The following is a 25038-nucleotide window of genomic DNA, read 5'->3' on the forward strand; positions in this document are numbered from 1 at the left end:
AAAAAGTAGTATATTTTTAATGTTAAAAAGTAGTATATTTTTAATGTTAAATAAAAAGTAGTATATTTTTAATGTTAAATAAAAAGTAGTATATTTTTAATGTTAAATAAAAAGTAGTATATTTTTAATGTTAAAAAGTAGTATATTTTTAATGTTAAATAAAAAGTAGTATATTTTTAATGTTAAATAAAAAGTAGTATATTTTTAATGTTAAAAAGTAGTATATTTTTAATGTTAAATAAAAAGTAGTATATTTTTAATGTTAAATAAAAAGTAGTATATTTTTAATGTTAAATAAAAAGTAGTATATTTTTAATGTTAAATAAAAAGTAGTATATTTTTAATGTTAAATAAAAAGTAGTATATTTTTAATGTTAAATAAAAAGTAGTATATTTTTAATGTTAAATAAAAAGTAGTATATTTTTAATGTTAAATAAAAAGTAGTATATTTTTAATGTTAAATAAAAAGTAGTATATTTTTAATGTTAAATAAAAAGTAGTATATTTTTAATGTTAAATAAAAAGTAGTATATTTTTAATGTTAAATAAAAAGTAGTATATTTTTAATGTTAAATAAAAAGTAGTATATTTTTAATGTTAAAAAGTAGTATATTTTTAATGTTAAATAAAAAGTAGTATATTTTTAATGTTAAAAAGTAGTATATTTTTAATGTTAAATAAAAAGTAGTATATTTTTAATGTTAAAAAGTAGTATATTTTTAATGTTAAATAAAAAGTAGTATATTTTTAATGTTAAATAAAAAGTAGTATATTTTTAATGTTAAATAAAAAGTAGTATATTTTTAATGTTAAAAAGTAGTATATTTTTAATGTTAAATAAAAAGTAGTGTATTTTTAATGTTAAACAAAAAGTAGTACATTTTTAATGTTAAATAAAAAGTAGTATATTTTTAATATTAAATAAAAAGTAGTATATTTTTAATGTTAAAAAGTAGTATATTTTTAATGTTAAATAAAAAGTAGTGTATTTTTAATGTTAAACAAAAAGTAGTATATTTTTAATGTTAAATAAAAAGTAGTATATTTTTAATGTTAAATAAAAAGTAGTATATTTTTAATGTTAAATAAAAAGTAGTATATTTTTAATGTTAAATAAAAAGTAGTATATTTTTAATGTTAAATAAAAAGTAGTATATTTTTAATGTTAAATAAAAAGTAGTATATTTTTAATGTTAAATAAAAAGTAGTATATTTTTAATGTTAAATAAAAAGTAGTATATTTTTAATGTTAAATAAAAAGTAGTATATTTTTAATGTTAAATAAAAAGTAGTATATTTTTAATGTTAAATAAAAAGTAGTATATTTTTAATGTTAAATAAAAAGTAGTATATTTTTAATGTTAAATAAAAAGTAGTATATTTTTAATGTTAAATAAAAAGTAGTATATTTTTAATGTTAAAAAGTAGTATATTTTTAATGTTAAATAAAAAGTAGTATATTTTTAATGTTAAAAAGTAGTATATTTTTAATGTTAAATAAAAAGTAGTGTATTTTTAATGTTAAACAAAAAGTAGTACATTTTTAATGTTAAATAAAAAGTAGTATATTTTTAATGTTAAATAAAAAGTAGTATATTTTTAATGTTAAAAAGTAGTATATTTTTAATGTTAAATAAAAAGTAGTGTATTTTTAATGTTAAACAAAAAGTAGTACATTTTTAATGTTAAATAAAAAGTAGTATATTTTTAATGTTAAATAAAAAGTAGTATATTTTTAATGTTAAAAAGTAGTATATTTTTAATGTTAAATAAAAAGTAGTGTATTTTTAATGTTAAACAAAAAGTAGTACATTTTTAATGTTAAATAAAAATTAGTATATTTTTAATGTTAAATAAAAAGTAGTATATTTTTAATGTTAAATAAAATTTTGATGTACGTGAAAATGTCTTTTTTTAAATTCACAAGGGGTACACACGTACTAAATCATATCATCTACGCAAGGATTTTCGTCGGAATGGGGGAATAATGTAGCTCTGTATCCCCCCCTGTTCCACCGCCACTTCTTTCAAGTTCGCCTTTTACGAATCCGTGGACCTAGAATGACGTGAATCCCGATGTTTTTTCCGCTTATATGGCCCGCTATCAAATGTCAATTATTTTTCCTTTGTCAATCAGATCTTATTTCAGCGAATAGCCAATATGGAAAGGGTAGATTTAAATGTCTGCATTTTTTCCCCGGCATTATGCTGCGTATTATAATGAAAAGGCGTTTTTTTTTCCATTTCCTGCCGCGGTGTCGAGTTACCGACAGAATCATCCGCGGGCGCGTGCAACTAGCTCGACTCGAGATCACGAGGATCGGAACTTACCCAATCTTGTCGTCGTCATCCGCGTTGCCTTTGCTCTCCACCGTCAAATCGTCCGCCGAGGTCGTCGTCACTTCTACAACAACAACAAAAGCCAAATATTAATATATTTTAAAATCGTGTTCGATTACGAACATTCTATTTCAAAAAGATTGATTTATCCTTTTATGTCCGTAGACAAATAAAACACTACAAAATGTAAATGTGGGCATCGAAAACTAGTCGGGATGTATTCTTTTTATTATCAAATAAATTTTATCGTGTACTTTTTAATTATTGTGAGTGGCTAGTTTTTACTACTAACAAGGAGACATCCCGAGGTGTTTCTCCTCGATTTGTTTTCAAATTCGGAGGTTAAGTAGACCTTGTTGTACCTCGAAAGCTCCAAAAGGAAAAAGTTTCAACGGCCATTCCTTTTGCCATGGCAACCAAAAATGTTTTTCCAAACCCAAATTTGAACTTTTTCTACGTAAAATAGCATGGCAAAATCACGGATTGTATTTAATCGATTTAACCCAATTCGATAGATTTTATAAAATTGTTTTGCTAAAAATTTTAATTTTTTAATTTTTTGAAAATAGTAAATCCGTGGTTTTTCCATACTATTTTACATAGAGAAAGTTTAAACTGGAATTGTGAAAAACATTTGTGGTTGCCATGGCAAAAAGAAGGGCCATTGAAACATTTCCCTATAGGAGCTTTCAAGGATACATGAAGATCTACGCTACCCCCGAGTTTGAACAAAATCGGGGGGAAACACCTCGGGATGTCTCCTTGTAAGTAGATCATTTTTTTCCTCAATTTATTTAAGTTCAGTAAGTCTAAAGGCATTATTTTAACTACATGCTTGCAACACAAACGCTAAGCTCGAAATATTTAAATTTCATAATTTTCGTGAACATCCTTTTGATTACGCAAAATTAAATGATAATATGAATAATAAATTCCTTTATGAATATAATTTCATATTTTGATGTAGAAGAGGTATTGTTTTAAGAATTACGAGTAATTTTAACGCGTGAAGTCTCAGTAACGTTCCATAGAGCGTGTGGACGAAAACGTGTTTCGCGAGCCCGAGTCGAAAACTACACTTACCAACCACGTTTAGAAAAAATGTTGGCTTAACCTTTTCGATCACCCTCATTCGCTAATTTTCTCTAATTTCTTTTTTTACGCCGTTCATTTTTGCGTTAAAAATGACTTCGAAAGAATCCGTTATTTTATTAAAAATGAGGCAAATCAGTTCTCAATATACGAGCTATATCGAAGAGTCCAACAGAAATATTTAACTAGCAAACAGGCCAGCATAAATATTTAACTAGCAAACAGGCCAGTAGAAATATTTAACTAGCAAACAAGCCAGAAGAAATATTTAAATAAAGAGTAGTGGCAGCGAGTACATTAGCGCGGAAGAGGCGCTGGTCTAATTGAAAAGCGAGTGTAATAAATGGAAACTCACCACTGGCGCCGCCGGAGTTGGCGTACGTTGAGTCACCTTCGCCGCATTGCTCGCTTCTGAAATAAATTTGAAAACATGGGGTTCTTTTATCTACGATATATATAGGTGTATATGGGAAGACAAAAGGCCGCGTAACACCACCACTTAATCGCATTTCTCCCGTTATCCGCTCCCGCGCCAACATCAGCCGCGACCGCTAAACGGGTTACGCGCCCCCACCCGTTCCAAAGACCCTCGTTTTCCCGTCAACAATTCAACACGGGCTCGGAGAATTTCCCCTCCTCCCGTTCTCTTTATACAATATAAGGCGGGAGGGGGGGGGGGACCCTCAATATCGTTACCTTACTTTAAATATTTTGGAACATTAGCGGGCGGGGAGTTCGCGAGTTTTATAACACCCCGCGCGCAATGAAATTCCTAAGTTTCATTTATGGCCAGCAATACGATACCGGCTCCGTTCGCATTTCCGGAAATGCGTAAAATATTTTATAATTTTATTGATTACGTAGTTGATTTTATAAGTACCCAGCTTTATTAGTATATTCTTCGCACGGGCGATTTGCACGCGCTCTAGAAAAAGCTATATTCCACGCGAGTGTAGGGCACGATCTTAGACTCGCGCTACCTTAGACCAAGAGTCAAGCGAGTCTGAAAACCTCTATTTGAGAAAAACCAGTTTTAAGTTCGAAATCTAGCGTAATAGCAATGATAATCTAATAATGAAAATTGATAAAAATAGAGTGAAAATATATATTGAAAATTTTGTACTAAGACACTTTAATATAAAAACACTCAAGGATTCTTATTTTGAATTTCTTTCTTGACTTTTGCTCTCAGGTAGGAGACTGTGACGTAAGAGACACATTTAAACAATAAGGCCACGTTACTTTTTAAAAAGAACTCTTTTATATATGTATTTGTCGATGTTATAATTCAGAATTACATTGTGAGGTACAGCAGGCATATTTACCTGCTTTTATACCCTAAAAATGTATAGCTCATGTTAATTTTAAATTTACATCTGTTATAAATTAACACAAATTTATTTTATTTTTTGAGTACACTTGTTTGTAAGCGAGGGCTATAAGTCGCAAGAAGACTTGGCCCTCCACCATCTATTTTGAACTCAATTTCCAATAAAAACATTTGAATTTGATTTGAACATGGCGGCGTATTTTCGGTATCTTCCCATTGCGCCGAATCCCACTCCACCGAATTCCCATTAGACCGAATTCCCATTAGAAAGAATTCCCATTAGACCGAATTCCGCCAATGTTTTTGATGAAATCAGCCCAAATGCGGGTTTTGCATTTTTCTAATCGACCGACGCAATATTCACAATTGAGCGACCGCAAAAAAAAGTTTTCCTTTCTACTCCTTTTGATTTTTTATGGAGGCGTTTTAATATATTTTTAAGTCTGTTAGGTTAGGTTAGGTTAGGTTTGGTAACACTGCATGCGGTTCTGACAGAGGCTGAAACGGATAAAACCGAATCCTAAACCCGGATTTTTCGGTCGAATGGGACAATCCCATTAGACCGAATCCTAAATCCGCCAAAGTGCGGCTTTTTCGGTCGAATGGGATTCGGCGCAATGGAACAGATTCGTATTTTCGCGTGCAAAATAAATTTTAAGATCCACCAATTCTTAAAACTATTAAGTGATAGACAGGTTAAGGTTGAATAACACCGCAACATCGGTTTAATTATGTTCACCACTCAAAAGCAATAGACATTCTTAAAATCGTTCGTAAACATTTAACATTAACAGAATAGGTAATATTGTTTTTTCAGGTTTCCGAGTCACTTTAAAAGTAGTATTGATTTATCTCGAGAAGATAATGAAACGAAAGTGGCCCGCAAAATGTCTCCCAACAACAGAGACGAGTTGGGACCACCACCGCGTTGAAAAGAGGAACCGATAAAAATGTTAAAATTCAATCGGCAAAATTGGGCTTTAAAGGAGAGACAACGGGACGGTAGACGACACGAGCAATTGGTCTCCGATATTTCAAAATGAAAAGCGACGCGCGGCTTCCCCTTTTCGCCGATTGAAAGGGCGAAATTGTATCCCTCCGCGAGAGTGTAAATTTAAAACCTCAGCGCGTCCCTCTTTTCGGATACGCTCTTCCGAGCACAGCTCGAATTTTAAAAGATTAAAAAAAACTCAACGAAAGAGGCTCTCTTTGGCCCTCAAAGTCGCGCTGCTCGAATTGAGTTTTCCGAGGCAATATGCTCTCGCCAGTGCACCTAATTCCTCTAAAAGGCTTCAAATTCGATTAGGCCATTTCAGTGTTTCTGTTCGCTGTTCCATTTAGCCGCCGCTTCGAACGTACTCGACCGGCAATCTACGCTCGATCACTAAAAAACGACATATCGCCGAAGATAGAGTACCATTCGGAACCGACCGAAAAGACAATGTCCCTTCACCCCCCCCCCCCCTCATTCTTCCCCTATCTCGAAACCATTCTATACGAGCTGAATTTGGAATCAAATCCGCCCTGATTTAAACTTTTTTGAATGGCTTTACCAACTTTAATTCAGTTAAACCTGTGAATGAGTTAGTTTTAATTTTTAATGGTTTAAAAATTTGTTAAAAATTGAAATTAACACGTTTTACATCCATGTGTTTCCTCCGTTCAAATTTTTTTAATTATTAGTTTCCATGGATCCTAAAAAATCTTTCAAAATTTAATTCAGTTATTATTATTATTCGTAATTATAGGGTCGGCGAGTTTTAAACGTGCTATCAGAAGTATTTAATATATTAAACGATATAAGTATCAATCGTGAAAGGTGGAATTTTAAAATACAATTCTGAAGAAAAAAATGGTGCGAGGTGAAATACGTCCTGTAGTAACTTTAACACAGTTAAAACATAGTTTCTATATAAGTAAATATTCAAACGCAGTTTACTTTCTAAATTTTACATCGTACCCATCCGCAATTTGGTCGGAAAATCACGCCAATTACAAACTGCCTCGAGCCTGCATGTTTTATTTTAAAAGCGCTGTAGATGGGTACTTATCTCGTACGAAATATTATATACTTCTGGTGTTATGAATAATAATACTAAATAAATGTTTCAAGAGTCCCTCAGAATGTTTGCGAATGTGAAATGCAAAAAAAAACGCTGAATATAGAACTCATTGCTCTTACCTATTTTCCGACGACACCCAGTGAGATGGCGAAGTCTCGGAGCTGTTTCATCGTGTTAAGGAAGTTTCTATTACCCGCATGATTCAAATTCCAATTATAATCGTCGAAATGAAGAAAATCTTCAATTAATTTTCTTAGTAATGTCTAACACTAAACGTCGCTAAATCATAAAACGTTTCTAAGGATACGTTGGAGAAGCGATTGTGCTCATAGACATGACGGATCGGCCACTAGCGTGATCATCGGATATACCTGTTCAAAGAATTCACCAGTTAACAGTTATAGAGTAAATACAGGCTTCTAGACATCTACATCTCCAACCGCAAAATTTCGTAAGTGTACGTATCAGTTTTAAAGAATCAATTTTCTCCGTTCCAGGAACTACACGCAGTTTCATTTTTTCCCATTTTCTCTCTCGTTTTTTAGCAGAGCGCGCGCCGGAGTTTCTATATAAGGAGAAGAGAGATGTTTTTTTGCGGAACCGGCTTATTGCTTTCCAACTGACAGCTTGCCTGCCTCCTAGCATCCCTCTCCTCCTCATCCTCCCGTTCTCTCTCTGTTAGCAGTGACTGCGTTGGGGCAATCAGCTCTCAGCTTCGAAACCATTTCTTCGAAAGAGAGAAGCCCGAAAAAAAGTAGTCCATGTTGAGATTATGCCCATCTCTCACGTATAGATGAAGTATGTATCGAAAAACTTATTGAAACTGTTGGAAAAATTTCGCTCTCTTCGTTTTGCGGGGAGGGCGGACGTCAATTCGCGGCGGTGGCGCGTAGATCGCAATTTTCCACTTTTATATGGAATGTCGTCCGATACGCGCCTTCTCCGATGGGAAGGGGAAAAAAACATATCGCTGGAGGCGGAGGAGACTCGTTATTAGAATTCACACCAACCGCTCTCTCTCTCTCACACACTTTCTCGTTTTTGAGCGGTTGGATCGAATAGAAAGAAAAGAGTCAAAATTATAAGAAAAGCATCGACTTTTCTAAAAATAATCGCGCGATTTCTAATAAATTAAAATATACGTTCAAGTATGATTTTCGTGGAAATTAGTTTTTTTGGGTTGCGCGCGGATCCACGTAGCGGCCAACGCCAGAAGTTCAGAAGTTTCTAAATGGCCAAATTTTCGTCTGCTAAAAGGATCGCTAAGCGGATGAAAATCCAGCAGTTTAGGAGCTTTTCCAATTGGCCGCTACGTGGCTCCATGTAGCGTAAAAAGGCTAATTACCAATCGAAACTGGCATTCTTAAAAAAAATCATATAAAATTTCTTTGTTTTATTAAAATATTTTCGAAACGCGATGAATTCTAAAACCCTGAATTATATTTCTTAAAAGTACGACTAGCTTATTTATATTTAATTTATATAATTTATTATTGTAGAACTTAATTCTGATTAAAATTATTTTAACGAGACTGATACTAATTTTGTAAAAATGTTCTTCGAAACGAATCGAATGACAAACTTTGAAATTTCGCGTGACGCAATGACTAAATCACGCGAAAACTCGAGAACAGGAGCGAAAATACGTCATTGTCGGCGATATCATCTGGGAGAGAAGACGGACAAAGAGAGAATTTGAGGGAGGAAGGCCCGGCCGGTCACGCTGCTTGACCACCGCGCTATTTCCCCCTCTTGTTTCAATCTATCGGCGGTGGAGTGAAACGAATAAAGGCAAGCGAGGGGTCAAGCGTATCCCCTTCATTTGATAAATAGCGTTCGCCGCGGGAGGAAGAGTCCGAACCCAACCGCCAACCCAAAACGTATAAATAAAAGAGCATCGGAAAATATGGCCTCGTGCCACAAAAGAACTGTATACATGACAAAAGAGCTAAACAAGAACTTTTCGTAATAAGACACACCATCGATATATTAATGCCGCTGGACTTCGGCGGTGGCGACCGATAGCTCTTCCATACACTGCAATAAGTACCGACTACGGACAAATAAATAGCTCCAAAAACTATGTACCCTTCGATAATAAATTGCGACTCTTTTTCTGTACGAATTACTATCCCTCCCCCGGCTGAAATAATACTTCATTCCCTCGCGTAATCGATACGATCTTGTCGGGAGAGACGAGATGGGCCTTCGCCTAAAAACTAGAATAGTCAGGGGCTAAAATAAGGATTTTTTAGAACTGCCCAAATACAAACAGAAACCCCCAAAACATAATTTCATTTCAATGAGCTATAAAAGCGCCAAATTCAGAATTTGTAGCAGACGAATATTTTAACAAAATTATGAGAGAAAAAAAAACGCCTGTAAATAAGTAACTTACAAGGAGACATCCCGAAGTGTAACCCACCGATTTGGTTCAAACTCGGGGGATTGGTAGACGATCATGTATGATGAAAAATCCTAAAGGGAATTTATTCAATGGGCAACCGTTTTACCATGGCAACGAAAAATGTTTTTGACAAATATTAAATTTTCCCATTGAAAATAACATGGGATTTTGAACTCAAATTGATCAATTGTCAATTTTTATTTCTTTTTTTTTGGCATTTTCGAAATTTTGGAAATTTGTTCAAATTTTTCACAGGAATCGGTCAGAATCCCATGTTATTTTCAATGGGAAAATTTCCATTTGTTGTTGTCAAAATTGTTTTCGTTGCCATGGCAAAACGGTTGCCCATTGAATAAATTCCCTTTAGGATTTTTCATGATACATGAAGGTCTACCAATCCCCCGAGTTTGAACAAAATCGGTGGGATGTCTCCTTGTTAGTTCAGAAAAATTGGCTGAGTTTGTCGATATGTACCGCAAAGACCCGTTGACATCTCCCATGAGGTAATCAGCTATTTTAAATTTTTCATACTTTTTTGCGATAAATTCACGATAAATAAATAAATCAAATCAGTGTTTTAGAACTGCCCACTATTTTAGGCCCTGAGAATAGTTAAATCGGGAATTTTATAAAGAGGGGTACAAACTTACTAGTATGGGCCTCGTGAGGATTTCCCATCAGTTGCTCCGCTCTGTGTTTGGCCAGCGCTTCCATTTGATGGAGTTTCTCTTGATCTTGGGCTAACTGCGTCATAAATCAAATCGTTTCAATGATCCCGTTTTACGCGGCTTACGAATGTCCAAAATTCTCAAGACGAATACGCGAAACTTACATAACATCTGGACACTTCCCCGGCTTCCATTTCACCGGATCGTCTCCGCGTTCTCCCTCTGGCGGCTGTAACGCGTGAAATTACCGTTATTTCGCGGTTCCAAAGTCGAAACGAACTACATTTTTTGAAATGATACGTACCACTTAATCTGTTTTGCCTATTCAGCCGAACACGAAGGAACATCTACGATATCAAAAATTTAGTTATAAATCATTTTAGGAATGGTTAGATGTTTTAGATCAGGGGTGGCCAACACACAACCCACCGTATTTTAAATTGCGGCCCGCGAATTTAATCGATAATTATTTGTATCGCGTCCCCCCCCCCTATACTAACTTTTAAACATTTTGAATTCCGATTTTCAAATGTACGGTGCATTTTGTAATGTTCTCATTCCCTTAGAGCAAACAGCAGCATCGTAGCCTTGAATTTTCCCTCTTGATTATTAAAAAAAAACCTTATTTCTCAACCTGTTTGGAAACCTTTTTTATCGTGTCTTCTGCTTCTCTGTTTTCTACTATGTGGCGTTCGGGCAGCGTTGCCAACCGTACTATAATTATAGTACATCTCGATAATATTACCGTTCGATTTTCTTCGTACTATAATTTCAATCGCGTACCATATAATACGCTTTCTGCGATAATTTTACTATATTTACTACGATATTTGTGCGATAATTAAAGAAATTTTTGAAAGTTCCTTTCATCAAGGGTGTTGTAGGAACAACATAGGCCGTGGAACTTGGAAGTTTGATACTATAATAATAGATAAGAATAACCCACTTCCAAGTTCCACGGGCAACTATGAACAAGTGCTAACACGCTTTAGCGAGTAATCAAAGCTGGCCGTACTTGTGTACTAGAATTGTTTAGAAAATTCGACCTGGCAAAGGATTATTATTCGTTGAAGGAACGCGTGATTTTCAGAAAAATAAGAAAATCGACCATTTCATGAAAAATGGACTAAACGGTTTTATTTAAGAGACAAATTTAAATTTTAAACTTGACTCTCGAGCTGAAAAAGTGGTCCACCCCTGGCTTAGATGATAGTTTGACTTACCTCCCATCGCGATAACGGAGGCTTCCTCTCACTCATTCTGGAGGATAACCGAAACGCGTCTTGAAAAGCTGCTTTCGGCGACGCCTGATCGAGAAAAGTTAATTCGCATTGATCAGGACTGAAACACATTCGGTCGTAAGTAACATAGTAACATAAGTATGACACGCCCTAATGTTTAATGCTAATATCCTGAGCGAACCTCTTTTCGACACTTGACGAACTCCGACTGGGACTTGCATTCGCGTTATCGTCGTTGATAGTAGTATTTACTACATATCGCCTTGGGCATATTTAGACACTAGGGGGCTCTGTGCTGAGAACTAAACCTTGATTGCGCAATTACTCTAAAAATTAGCTCGGTGATAATTTTGGTTCATTGACGTACTTCTTGTTATTACGTTACTTACGTTTCGGTTTAGTACGAATAAACTCACGAGATCGGGGCTGTGAAGATCCACTAAGTTCAACCATTCGCGGTTTCTATTTAAATTACGAAAATTTAAGTTAAATACTTAGCTTCGATAAAAAGATAGTCGTTGACGTACTTGTGGAAATCGGTCAAATTTTCTATTTCCATTCTGAAATGCGGGGCTAAATCAGCGGGAGAAACGTGAACCCCGCAGATGGGACACCTCGAAGGAAAATGATCCCTGACATTCCAAGGAGTTTCCCGTTCTGGAAGAAGGACACGAACGTGAGTCATCGTCACACTAAATGGCGCGCGGCAGAAATTCCATCTCGTCTTACTCGTGACGTCATCGTCGACCATGGAAGACTCCATCTTGTCGGCGTGTTTATCGTCGGTAGAAGACGGCGAACACGACGGTTCGCTGCTGCCCAGGCTGAGCGTGGTCGCTCTGGACAAGGCCCCCCCGGCGCCGGGGGTGCTCATGTCGGCCGAATGTCTCAAGTCTTCCATACTTCCCGCCGAACTCTCCCTGAACGGGGACATCTCGTCGGTCCTGGAGGAAAACGGCGAGAAGAGACCTCCGGGTCTCATTAAATTGTTCTGCAGTCCCTGGTAGGCGTGATGTTGCGAGGGGTTAGTGGGATGTCCGTGAGGGTCGTACTGTAGTTTGCCGTGGTGTTGCTCCTGAAACAGCCCTTTCTCCAATAACCTCGTCTTCTCTTGCAATAACGCCCCGTAACTACTGAGCAGGGCGTTTTGATCTTTGGAATCTGACAATTGAAAAGGTTAGAAAGAAGTCGGTGGGAGAATGGACGATTGTCGTCGTACCCATTTTTCCGTCGGGTCTCGGTTGCAGAAGTAAGTTTCCCGCCGAAGAGTTGGACAGCATGGAGGCCATTTGGTGACTGAATCCGTGTTGCGACAGCATGGAAGTCGAAAAGGGTAACAAATGGTTGGGCACCAGAGGGCACGGGTTCATCTGTCCGTACATGAAGGGCAGCGGAAGATAGACCGCGGCTGCCGCGGCCGCCGCCGCTCCGGGACCGCCGCCGTGGAACAGGGACACTCCGTCTTTGGCGGCATTGCCATTAGCATTCGCGAACGAACGGGCTTCCATCTCACTGAAATTCCGCCTTATTTCTTTCAATCGATCTTTCTAAGTCTTCGACCGCATTTCCTGAAAATCAATTAATTTCGACTGAGAAATGAGAACGTGAAAAACTACGTCGTATTTTAGGCGATCTAAGCGTCGAACTGTATTAGCGGAGAGGAATTATAGACGATAGGATGGTGCGGTTTCAGTCAACTCGGCTGTCCCATGGCAAAACCTATTAACCAACACGATCGTAATTTTGAGATATTTGACTTTTTCAAAACCTAAGTTATAAGATTTTAACGTGGTTTTCAATGCGAAAATTATAAAATCCAAACCCATTTTTTAAGTCATAAATAGTTAAATATTTATGACTTTTACCTGAAACTTTTACAGTACTTTTGTACAAACCTTAGTAATACTGATGCGTAAAAATCTATTTTTTCAAAAATTGGTTGGTTAATAGTTTTTGCCATGGGACAGCCGAACTTATTAAATTAAAATTAATTAATTTAAAATTTAAAATACCATTTAAGTAACGCTACGAGATAAATGGAAAATAACTGAAATACCAACGAATAATAAATACGGTAATAAGCGAACTCGTACCGAAAAATCTTCGGCAGCAGCGAGTCGAGAATAAGGCGACCAGTGGAAAGGAAACCTCCCCGCTGGCCGAGTCGCGCTGTGGGAATAACGACGATACAGGTCTAAAAGTCAATTAAGTAGCTCGGTAACGAGCACCAACATCCAGTTGATTAATGTAGCAACGACTCCCCGGCGAGTCGCGGAACTATCCGCGCTTAAATCACCCTCCGAGAAGCGTCTTTCCGCGCTCGCCTCATAGATGGCGTTATACGAGACAGGATTTTAGTTAATGCGTTCTATAACACCTCAATGAGTAACCTCTGCTACTAGCGCTCATTAGCAAAGCGGCGGTGAGTCTCGAAGCCAACTTCCTCGAAGTTCCTCGCGACGGTGAGTTTTCTTCCAAGACTCTGCCGCCTAATTACGACTCTCCAAGTGTTCGGCCAGTAATCGGCCATGATAACGCTCATTCTCGGCCCGCTTAATAGTTTCGAACAGGCGCCCTCTCTCTCCGTACACTATATCAAACCTCTCGAACGCGGCTACTTATAAGAGCGTCGCCCGAAGGACAACTTTTGCGTCGTCTCTTTTGAAAGAATGAACCCTCTAACTTCTCGAGACCTTTTCGAAGACTGTGCCGAAAATCGGTCTCGCCTTAAAAGCGCGCCGACATTATAAACTTTTAAACAACGATATAGACGAAAATAATCGGTTTAAAGAGCTATAATGTAGTTTGAAACTACGATTAGCAACTAGGAACAGTAAATTATTTGTTGGAAAGGAATAGCCGCTTCGATTAATTACAACGATATTGGCGCCCGTTTTCGGATAAATTGACGAAAAATTGTTACGTCAATTATAACACGAGACGTTGGAGAGATGGCTATGGTTTAAAACGTCGCTTCTCTAATTAAAAAAAAATGTAATATAATAATAAATATCTTAATTTTCGCTTATCAATATCTTACGTTTTGTAGAATTGGGTTTCGTTGGCCCAATTTCGAGCAATAACAATTATAAACAAAATTGTTTAAGCTAGTTTGTTCCGTAGGCAGTTGTAAAGCGAGAGCGGATGGAGAACTTTGAAAAGTGAAAAGAGAGACGGCAAATAAAAGAAGCGAGCAGACGACGCTGACAGGTCGAAAAGAGGGGTCAACCCCTTTCGGGCGGAGCAGTCTCTCAGACATAAACAGCGGTGAAAGATAAACAAGAGTCGTGACAAGACAGTCAGCGGCAGGGAAAGAGCGCACCCCGCGAGTCCTTCTCGGAGCGAGTCAACCGGAAGCGGAACCAGCCACGCTACCTAATTAACTTCCGTTCCCGGGGTTGGAACCCACGCGTCCAAATTTGAAAGTTGAATCGTTGGAAAAGCGAGCGCGTCTTTCTCGACTGTACCCTTCGGAGTCGCCGGAGCCACTGACTCTTACGCTTGTTTAGGTACGACAAACCACATCCTTCTATACGAGAAACTTCGCCCTCCCATTATTATGCAAAACTGTCAGGGAAATCTGGACTTGGGGAGGCAAAAATATATCGGGAATTGACATCGGAAACGAACTAGCCGCCGCGGATTAAAACACGATAGCCGCTCTCGCTTGGACCGACATACCTATAAAAGACGCGTCAGAATCCAATTGGGAAAAATTTCTCATTCGTTATCAATTATATATACTTCGAAGTCTAGCCGCTAGTGTTAATAGCGTGAAATGAACCTATAGGCCCAGAGTGAAATCGCTATTTGAAGTTGGCTAATGGCGCAAATGGTTCGTCTACTTTGCCACTTTTAGTCGTACTTTCAAATTCGACGGTTGATTTCAAACAGCCGTTTCGAAATGTGACCGCGACTATCGACGTAAACAAAATTCCAAATATCCTGTCGGTTTAAGAGTTTCGAAGTTACAATTCGGCTATTCGAAACTATAGGTTCGTTACTTTTTAGCATCAGAGAGTTTTAATTAATAATTTGATAAAGTAGACGAACCATTTGCGCCTTTAGCCAACTTCAAATAGCGATTTCACTCTGGGCCTATAGGTTCATTTCACGCTATTAACACTAGCGGCTAGACTTCGAAGTATATATAATTGATAACGAATTAGAATGAATAGTCGGCTAGGACCATCGTATCGTTTGTTACCACACGATGCTCTTACTAGCACGTGCACGAAATATGGGTGAAAATTACAAAATATCCCCACTGAGTTTAATTTTTAATTTTCCCTAGTAAATTTTAGCCTTATAGAAATTCCCTAGAACTGAGCCTGCATAGAAACCTGTTTCATTTTTACATCCTAAAAGGACACTTCTCACGTAAGATATATTTTATAGACTTCTGTTATAAATTTGGTGTGTTGTTAATAGATTTCGGAGGCGGGACAATTATCGATGGAGACGTACGCGTACGGGAGCTTTGGGGTTTTAGGAACACGGCAGCAATTGATGTAGGCTGCTTTCCTGTATTGTTTTTGGTGTTCTTCCAAAATAGAGTTTTCGAAATAGAAGAATTTCGAAGAAGGGCCTCCACCAGCAGATAGAACTAAAATAATTGAAATCGCACGGTCGCGACACACCAAACTTATTTTGTCACCTTCAAAACGGAATCAAGTCTATTACTATTTTAAATTGGAATCAAGTCTATTAATATTTTAAATTGGAATCAAGTCTATTAATATTTTAAATTGGAATCAAGTCTATTAATATTTTAAATTGGAATCAAGTCTATTAATATTTTAAATTGGAATCAAGTCTATTAATATTTTAAATTGGAATCAAGTCTATTAATATTTTAAATTGGAATCAAGTCTATTAATATTTTAAATTGGAATCAAGTCTATTAATATTTAAGATTGGATTCAAGTCTATTAATATTTAAGATTGTATTCAAGTCTATTAATATTTAATATTGGATTCAAGACTTTTATCAAGTCTATTAATATTTAATATTGGATTCAAGACTTTTATCAAGTTTATTAATATTTAATATTGGATTCAAGACTTTTATCAAGTCTATTAATATTTAAGATTGGATTCAAGTCTATTAATATTTCAAATTTGAATCACGTCTATTAATACTTCAAATTGAATCACGTCTATTAATATTTCGAATTGGATTTAAGTCTATTAATATTTAATATTGGATTTAAGACTTTTATCAAGTCTATTAATATTTAATATTGGATTTAAGACTTTTATCAAGTCTATTAATATTTAAGATTGGATTAAAGTCTATTAATATTTAATATTGGATTCAAGACTTATCAAGTCTATTAATATTTTAAATTGGAATCAAGTCTATTGATATTTTAAATTGGAATCAAGGCTATTAATATTTAAGATTGGATTCAAGTCTATTAATATTTAAGATTGTATTCAAGTCTATTAATATTTAATATTGGATTCAAGACTTTTATCAAGTCTATTAATATTTAATATTGGATTCAAGACTTTTATCAAGTCTATTAATATTTAAGATTGGATTCAAGTCTATTAATATTTCAAATTTGAATCACGTCTATTAATACTTCAAATTGAATCACGTCTATTAATATTTCGAATTGGATTTAAGTCTATTAATATTTAATATTGGATTTAAGACTTTTATCAAGTCTATTAATATTTAATATTGGATTTAAGACTTTTATCAAGTCTATTAATATTTAAGATTGGATTAAAGTCTATTAATATTTAATATTGGATTCAAGACTTATCAAGTCTATTAATATTTAATATTGGATTCAAGACGTATCAAGTCTATTAATATTTAATATTGGATTCAAGACTTATCAAGTCTATTAATATTTAAGATTGGATTCAAGTCTATTAATATTTAATATTGGATTTAAGACTTTTATCAAGTCTATTAATATTTAATATTGGATTTAAGACTTTTATCAAGTCTATTAATATTTAATATTGGATTTAAGACTTTTATCAAGTCTATTAATATTTAATATTGGATTTAAGACTTTTATCAAGTCTATTAATATTTAATATTGGATTTAAGACTTTTATCAAGTCTATTAATATTTAATATTGGATTTAAGACTTTTATCAAGTCTATTAATATTTAATATTGGATTTAAGACTTTTATCAAGTCTATTAATATTTAATATTGGATTTAAGACTTTTATCAAGTCTATTAATATTTAATATTAGTTTTAAGACTTTTATCAAGTCTATTAATATTTAATATTGGATTTAAGACTTTTATCAAGTCTATTAATATTTAATATTGGATTTAAGACATTTATCAAGTCTATTGATATTTAATATTGGATTTAAGACTTTTATCAAGTCTATTAATATTTAATATTGGATTTAAGACTTTTATCAAGTCTATTAATATTTAATATTGGATTTAAGACTTTTATCAAGTCTATTAATATTTAATATGGGATTTAAGACTTTTATCAAGTCTATTAATATTTAATATTGGATTTAAGACTTTTATCAAGTCTATTAATATTTAAGATTGGAATCAAGTCTATTAATATTTTAAATTGGAATCAAGTCTATTAATATTTTAAATTGGAATCAAGTCTATTAATATTTTAAATTGGAATCAAGTCTATTAATATTTTAAATTGGAATCAAGTCTATTAATATTTAAGATTGGATTCAAGTCTATTAATATTTAATATTGGATTCAAGACTTTTATCAAGTCTATTAATATTTAAGATTGGAATCAAGTCTATTAATATTTAAGATTGGATTCAAGTCTATTAATATTTAATATTGGATTCAAGACTTTTATCAAGTCTATTAATATTTAAGATTGGAATCAAGTCTATTAATATTTAAAATTGGATTCAAGACTTTTATCAAGTCTATTAATATTTAAGATTGGATTCAAGTCTATTAATATTTAAAATTTGAATCACGTCTATTAATATTTCAAATTGAATCACGTCTATTAATATTTCAAATTGGATTTAAGTCTATTAATATTTAATATTGGATTTAAGACTTTTATCAAGTCTATTAATATTTAACATTGAATTTAAGACTTTTATCAAGTCTATTAATATTTAATATTGGATTTAAGACTTTTATCAAGTCTATTAATATTTAATATTGGATTTAAGACTTTTATCAAGTCTATTAATATTTAATATTGGATTTAAGACTTTTATCAAGTCTATTAATATTTAATATTGGATTTAAGACTTTTATCAAGTCTATTAATATTTAATATTGGATTTAAGACTTTTATCAAGTCTATTAATATTTAAGATTGGAATCAAGTCTATTAATATTTTAAATTGGAATCAAGTCTATTAATATTTTAAATTGGAATCAAGTCTATTAATATTTTAAATTGGAATCAAGTCTATTAATATTTTAAATTGGAATCAAGTCTATTAATATTTAAGATTGGATTCAAGTCTATTAATATTTAATATTGGATTCAAGACTTTTATCAAGTCTATTAATATTTAAGATTGGAATCAAGTCTATTAATATTTAAGATTGGATTCAAGTCTATTAATATTTAATATTGGATTCAAGACTTTTATCAAGTCTATTAATATTTAAGATTGGAATCAAGTCTATTAATATTTAAAATTGGATTCAAGACTTTTATCAAGTCTATTAATATTTAAGATTGGATTCAAGTCTATTAATATTTAAAATTTGAATCACGTCTATTAATATTTCAAATTGAATCACGTCTATTAATATTTCAAATTGAATCACGTCTATTAATATTTCGAATTGGATTTAAGTCTATTAATATTTAATATGGGATTTAAGACTTTTTCAAGTCTATTAATATTTAAGATTGGATTCAAGTCTATTAATATTTCAAATTTAATTCAAGTCTATTAATGTTTCAAATTGGATTCAAGTCTATTAATATTTCAAATTGGATTCAAGTCTTATAACATTTTAATTGGAATCCAGTCTATTAATATTTCAAATTGGATTCAAGTCTATTAATATTTTTAAATTGGAATCAAGTCTATTAATATTTTAAATCGGAATCAAGTCTATTAACATTTCAAATCGCTTCCTATTAACGCTTACGAAGGTTTCGAAATTATATTGCAGAAATGATTGTGATTTAGAAATATTTTCTGTTACGAAGTTGAATCTTATTTTTCCAAATATATATTTTTTAATGCACAAACTCTCTTGGTCCAATGGTTGTATCGTAGATTTCACTAAATCCTAGTATATAATTGGTGATGTTTTACAGTATTTAGGGGATTAGAAAAGTACATCAAATGTTAATACCTATATATAATTAATCTATGGGCACAGTGTAATAGATGATTCCGATCATGATCGGAGGTCACATGATTTGGTTACTTTCTGTTGTATGGTTAAAATATTTGAGCGCGCGCTTCTTTTTCCATTTTCAACACGCGCGCAAAATCGCGCGAGCCACAATCTACTAATATATCAAGAGCACGCGCCCAAAAAAATAATTATTTTATACATGTATTTGTCGGAATTATATTTCAGAATCACCTATAGGTTCACTGCATATAGTAGATGTACAAAAATAACTTGATCCATATCAAAATTTGGATCAAACTGCAATATCCAGTTTGAATTCAATTCTGTTTGAATAAAATAATTTTAATCAAATCGAAATAAAGATGAAATGTAATTGTATCAAATATAACACGTGTAGGGTCGTGATTTTGATCAAAGTCGAATTTTTATCTGCCAACTTTTGGGATATAAATTTATAATCAAATTTGATCCTCGATTTTCGTAAGGGATACAAAAATGATAATGACAAGTACTAAAAATGTCAAAACTAAGGTAATTAAAACGTCAAAAAAGGTACCGCTTAAAGCTGTTTTCATTAAAGGATAAAGTAATTCGTAATAATTTCATTGGCTGATTTTTAATAAATAATTCATCATTTTAAAATTGCGTATTTTTATCTTACATTACCTATACGTTTTCATTAACTGTAGAATCTATTTTTGCTTACTTCCACTAACTTTGAAATCACAAACGGGGTCGTAAATTTTCAACATTGACGTATTTACAAGTCACCCTTAAAGAGAGAACGCCATAATGGCTTTTCAAAACTATTCGAAACTACCGTCGAAGTTCAATAAAAAGAGACCCTTAAGCGAAATTGTCAATTTCTGTCTAAAAGCGCGATTCTTAATGAAGATGCACGACAACGGATACGAAATACGAAGTAGGCAGAATGGCAGATATGGCTTTTCAATTAGGTTCTAAGACGTCGTAAAACGAGCGTGTCCCTTTCGTTCCTAGCACGCGGACATAGGCTCACGGGGGGAGGGGGTCACCAAGAAATGAAAAATGGCTTTTTTCATGCTCGTACCAAATGACGTCCCAAAGGCTTTCGATGGAGAAACGAACGAAATTTCACTTCAAAGAGTCCAAAACACCGCTCCGCTCGCAATCAGTTTCAGACAACGCTCTAAGAAAAGGGTTATTCGCGCGTGGATGCAGTCCACTATCTTCATCCTGACTCCACTTACTGGCCAGATAGAAAGAGGAAGGGCTGGTGGCACCATTTACTTAATGAGCTAAGAAAAGGGTTCAGTCGACCCGTACCTCGGACCCCACTCGTCGCGACTCCCGAATTGAGAGGGTACAAACCCAATTTAAGACGTTGAATTCACAAAGAGAGAGGTTTTTAGCCTTGTTATTTTTGCCCTTTTGGTGCCAGGAAGGAATTGCCTGATGGATGGTCTCGCAAACGCTTTCACGACTTTGAAAAATGACTTCTCGAGACCGTTATTGCTAAGGAGGAAGCGCCGATATCGGTAGAATAATAACCAGGACAATTGCAATATTTACGGGTATTGGTAATTGAAATTAAAAACGGTTTAAATTCGCTATAATATTTATTTTAAATTCAATTTTTCACTTGAAATAGTTTACTAAACAATTGCGAATTCACACCGCAAATTAATTCACTATATATTAAAAAAATCGTGGAATAATTCTTATATTTAAATATAATAACCTAATAAATAAAATTTCGGTTAAGGTATCAGAAATGTAAATACCTAAAAATTTTGTGAGCGATCTAAAGTTAATTCACGTGGTTAATTAATTTAGTGCTATTGAATACAAAGCGCAACTTTAAAATTGCTTCTGATTTTTTTTGTAGGAATATCAAAGTATAATTAATGTTAACCGTTATTACCATACAAATCAGTGGCTGATAATATAATGGCGTTTTTATTTATTTTTTCATACGTAATGTTTGGGGTCCCTCGTGACGTCTATTGGGTAAACCGCCAATGTAAGAAAGTAATTTAACTAACGTCCTCGGGTGAACTAATGTGTATGTCCAACCTTAAAGGCCGACTACATAAATCTTCGGTTTACTCTGTCTTTCACTGGAAGTAGGCTGACTGCATGGCACACGTGTTTTGAAAGACAGAGTAAACCGAAAATTTATGTAGTCGGCCTTTAAGGACCTAGAAATGTCACCCTAAAGGGATTCATGACCCATCCCGTTACGTCTCCAATTGTCCATATGCCTAATTCAGAATGCATACGCTAGACTACCAATATTTAAATTATATTAATCAAAAGGTTATTTTAATACCAATATTTAAATTATATTATATATTAATCAAAAGGTTATTTTAATTTCTATGGTTCACTGTATTAAAATCAATTATTTTAATGATGTTTAATTAATAATTGGAACTTACGCGATTGTATTATAATCGATTTCTTTTTATAGCGTAATTTATTCGCTCTACGACGGTTACCAATAATTCCCAAAAGCGAGCCCGCCAATCAACGCGTCCGTTATTCGATGAAAAATCGTAAAATGAAACTAAACTCACCCCGTTGAAAAAGAGGCGCCGAATTCCGAGTGGATGTCAACGGAAACTTTAGGAAGAAGACGCCGTAGAGAGTCGGTAGACGAAGACGCGGGATGAAAGTAATATTCGAATCAGAAGTGAACTCGAAGCACCTATCTGGTCCGACCTGTCAGTTAAGTAGGCCCGGTAGACTTCTTCGGGGTAAGGTTATAATCAGCGGACGAGAGTCGAAGGGAACTACCGTAGTAGGAGGTGGTGGTGGTGGTGGTGGTGCTGGCGGTGGTGGTAGGTGGTAGGAGTATATAGGAGTAACCACTTTCCGGCGAGCTCCGAATATGAAGTGCAACTATCTCGGGAAGAGGCGGCAGTCTCTAGCGCGCATGGCAGCGAGTCTCTTTCGGCTCGGACTGAAAAACGGGGAAAGAGAGGCGCACTAACCGAAAGGGGGTCAACTCGGGGGTAGTCATAAATAAGTAGCGTTAAAAGGGGGGAGAGATCCGAGCGACGCTTTAGTAGGCGCGGGAGGGGGAAGGAGCCGGCTGATACCGCGAGAGTATTATAACACACACACGCACGCACACACGGACTGAGGAGAAGTTGGCGCTTGATGGAGATCCCCGTGCCGGGACGTCAGATTCTCGGCTATTGGCCATCGGCGGCGGGAGCGCGCGCGGTTTCGGGGGGCGGGCTGCGCGGAGAGGCCGACGCCGCGCGCCCGACAACGCCTCGTCTGCGCAGAAGGCAGACCCGCGGCCCGCCAGAGACGCTGGCGAGGAGACACGATCATCATCGTGTCTTCTTAGTAGCGCGCCTTGTAGCGAGGGGCGCTAGATTTTTATTTCTTCGTCTTCTTCATCAGAGCCTCTCGCGGTGGGTTAATCAGACTCGGGATACCCAACCAAGTTCCGCAGAGGCGGAGACTCCCGAAACTCCGAGATACGAGCTTTTTTTTGGCAAACTTTATTTTCTTTTCTCCCTGGATAAAAAGGGGGTGGCAGGCCGTGGGAGGGGGGGGGAACTGCCCGTGGAATTTTTTTAGATGGTATTTTTTCCTCATCAAGTTTCGCGGGGTGAAGAAGAAATTTGCGAAACAACGGGTTTATAGAGGAAAGAATAACAGAGTTCAGTTGCCGAAGACGCGTTATAGTGACGCCCTTATATATCGTCTTTATTTTTCTCGGAAGACAATTCACCGAAAGGGTGACGCTTTCGATCGAGCTAAGTGGGTCCGGGGTCAGGGTTGGGTGTAGCCTTAATTAAGAGAGGCGTACCGCTCCTCACGACAGGCTAGGAGTGGCGAAACCACCGTCCACGCTTCGCTGGATTACCTCTAATAATTAGGCCTCCTATGGATCTCCATCACCTCATCCGCTTCGCCTGGTTTATCCGTCCTTTCGCTCAGGTTTTGGGCATTGCGAGAATACGAAACTGGGATGTTCGGACGAGTTCGCATTCGGTCTTCGTCGTACTATAGCCTAACACTGGCGCTATTTATTAGTGAAATATTAGACGGGTTATGCTCCCACTAGAAAGCCCTTAAAGGATGGTTTTTACTAGGCCAAAAATGCCACAACGGCGAACGTCGACGAAAGAAAAAATCGTTAGGCCTTAGGGCTGGTTTTTACTAAGTAAATGCTACAACGGCGAGTGTCGACGCAAAAAATATGATTTAGAACAAGTTGGCAATATACCTCTCCTCGGAAGAGTTTTTCATTTTTAGTGAAGCGTAACTGTATCCGTGGTTCTTCGGTAGAACGCTCACCTGTCGTGCAAGAGGGCTCGGGTTCGAATCCCGGCCGATTAAAAAATTATACTACACCCAATGACAAAAAGAGGGCACTTTTGGAAAAACCTTTTCCCTGATTCTAAGAAACTGGGTACGCAGTGATTACCCTTTGCACCAAAAATGCGAAAGCGTTCGCAGGCCAGACAGACAGACCCACCCACCCACAGACAGACACGGTGGTTGTATAACCCCTCCTAGGGTACAAAGTCCCCTCGGAGATGTAAAAATTTAGAACCAACGGTAATTTTTTTTCTGGTTTTCACTGTAGGGCAAAAATATAACAACGGTGAATGTCGACGCGAAAAATTCCCGTTAGGCCTAATGCAATATTTTTGCGTCGACACTCACCGTTCTGGCGTTTTTGCCCTAGTGAAAACCAGCCCTTAACGTAAAAACGCCGCGACGGTGTGCGTCGACGCAAAAATATATTAGGCCTAAAGCTGATTTTCACCATGGCAAAAAAATCTTTTTATGCTCAATTTTTAGACGTACAACGGTCTTTAGGTTGAAACTAAGCTTTAGGCCTAATACAATATATTTGCGTCGACGCTTTCCGTTCTTTTTGGCCCTAGTGAAAACCAACCTTAATTGTGCACAGACTTACTCGGTCGAACGTTTCTGTGAACCTGAGAGCAAGAATCAAACAAGTCGTGAACTTTGAAAGAAATTCGAAATAAGAATCCTCACTTGTTTTATGTTTGACTGATTAGTTACTTAGTTTTTGTAAGTATTTTTAACCCTTTTTTCGTGCACTTTTATTTTTATTTTACTATCGTCATAATTTAACCTATTTCTCTCCTATAGGGATTTTTAGTCTTGCTTGATTTTTGCTCTAGGGTAGCGTTTTGTTTTAAATGTTTATATCTTTGCAATTTTTGAAAACATAACTGGAAATATCCGCTTAGGCCGTAAAAATGTGCCTCGAGATAGTTTCCAAACCGCGGAAGCGTACACCGCAATAAGGCTCAAAGTGGCCTCGGGTAGTACTCCGCCTAACGATGTAAAATGTAATAATACAATGTTTAGTGATATTTCCTTATTTACAAAACGTATTTTTCCTCCGTCTGAAACAAGATGTATGTAACATATCTCTTACGAGAGGGTCGACGCAAAAAAATCCACGTTAGGCCTAATACAATATTTTTGCGTCAACGTTCACCGTCGTGGCGTTTTTGATGTAGTGAAAACCAGCCTTTAGACGGGAAAGTCGCCTCCAAGGGAATCCACGTCTTATAAGAAATATAAAATTATTTTATAT

At 35.5% G+C, this 25038-nt stretch overlaps 1 protein-coding gene across 2 annotated transcripts in view; it reads right to left on the reverse strand.

The window, feature by feature from the left end:
• LOC149947499 (E3 ubiquitin-protein ligase Rnf220-like) overlaps window positions 1-25038 on the reverse strand; it is a 56512-nt gene that overhangs the window by 4808 nt on the left and 26666 nt on the right. Inside the window, exons 1-13 of one of the 2 annotated variants that reach the window (XM_090171837.1) lie at window positions 22016-22305; window positions 12362-12710; window positions 11872-12303; window positions 11670-11799; window positions 11559-11604; window positions 11125-11208; window positions 10206-10248; window positions 10066-10130; window positions 9884-9977; window positions 7134-7197; window positions 6946-6987; window positions 3789-3844; window positions 2333-2405 (exon numbers count right to left, since the gene is read on the reverse strand). In XM_090171837.1, coding sequence (XP_090027963.1) covers window positions 2333-2405; window positions 3789-3844; window positions 6946-6987; window positions 7134-7197; window positions 9884-9977; window positions 10066-10130; window positions 10206-10248; window positions 11125-11208; window positions 11559-11604; window positions 11670-11799; window positions 11872-12303; window positions 12362-12650 — 1418 coding nt within the window. In that variant the 5' untranslated portion in view covers window positions 12651-12710; window positions 22016-22305. Of the gene's footprint in view, window positions 1-2332; window positions 2406-3788; window positions 3845-6945; window positions 6988-7133; window positions 7198-9883; window positions 9978-10065; window positions 10131-10205; window positions 10249-11124; window positions 11209-11558; window positions 11605-11669; window positions 11800-11871; window positions 12304-12361; window positions 12711-22015; window positions 22306-25038 lie in introns of those variants that run through there. The other variant, XM_090171838.1, reaches the window with a different exon arrangement.

This window comes from Leiobunum rupestre, chromosome 4 (genome assembly GCF_980474605.1).
Source record: "Leiobunum rupestre chromosome 4, qqLeiRupe1.1.hap1, whole genome shotgun sequence".
In the NCBI taxonomy this organism is placed as follows: domain Eukaryota; kingdom Metazoa; phylum Arthropoda; class Arachnida; order Opiliones; family Sclerosomatidae; genus Leiobunum; species Leiobunum rupestre.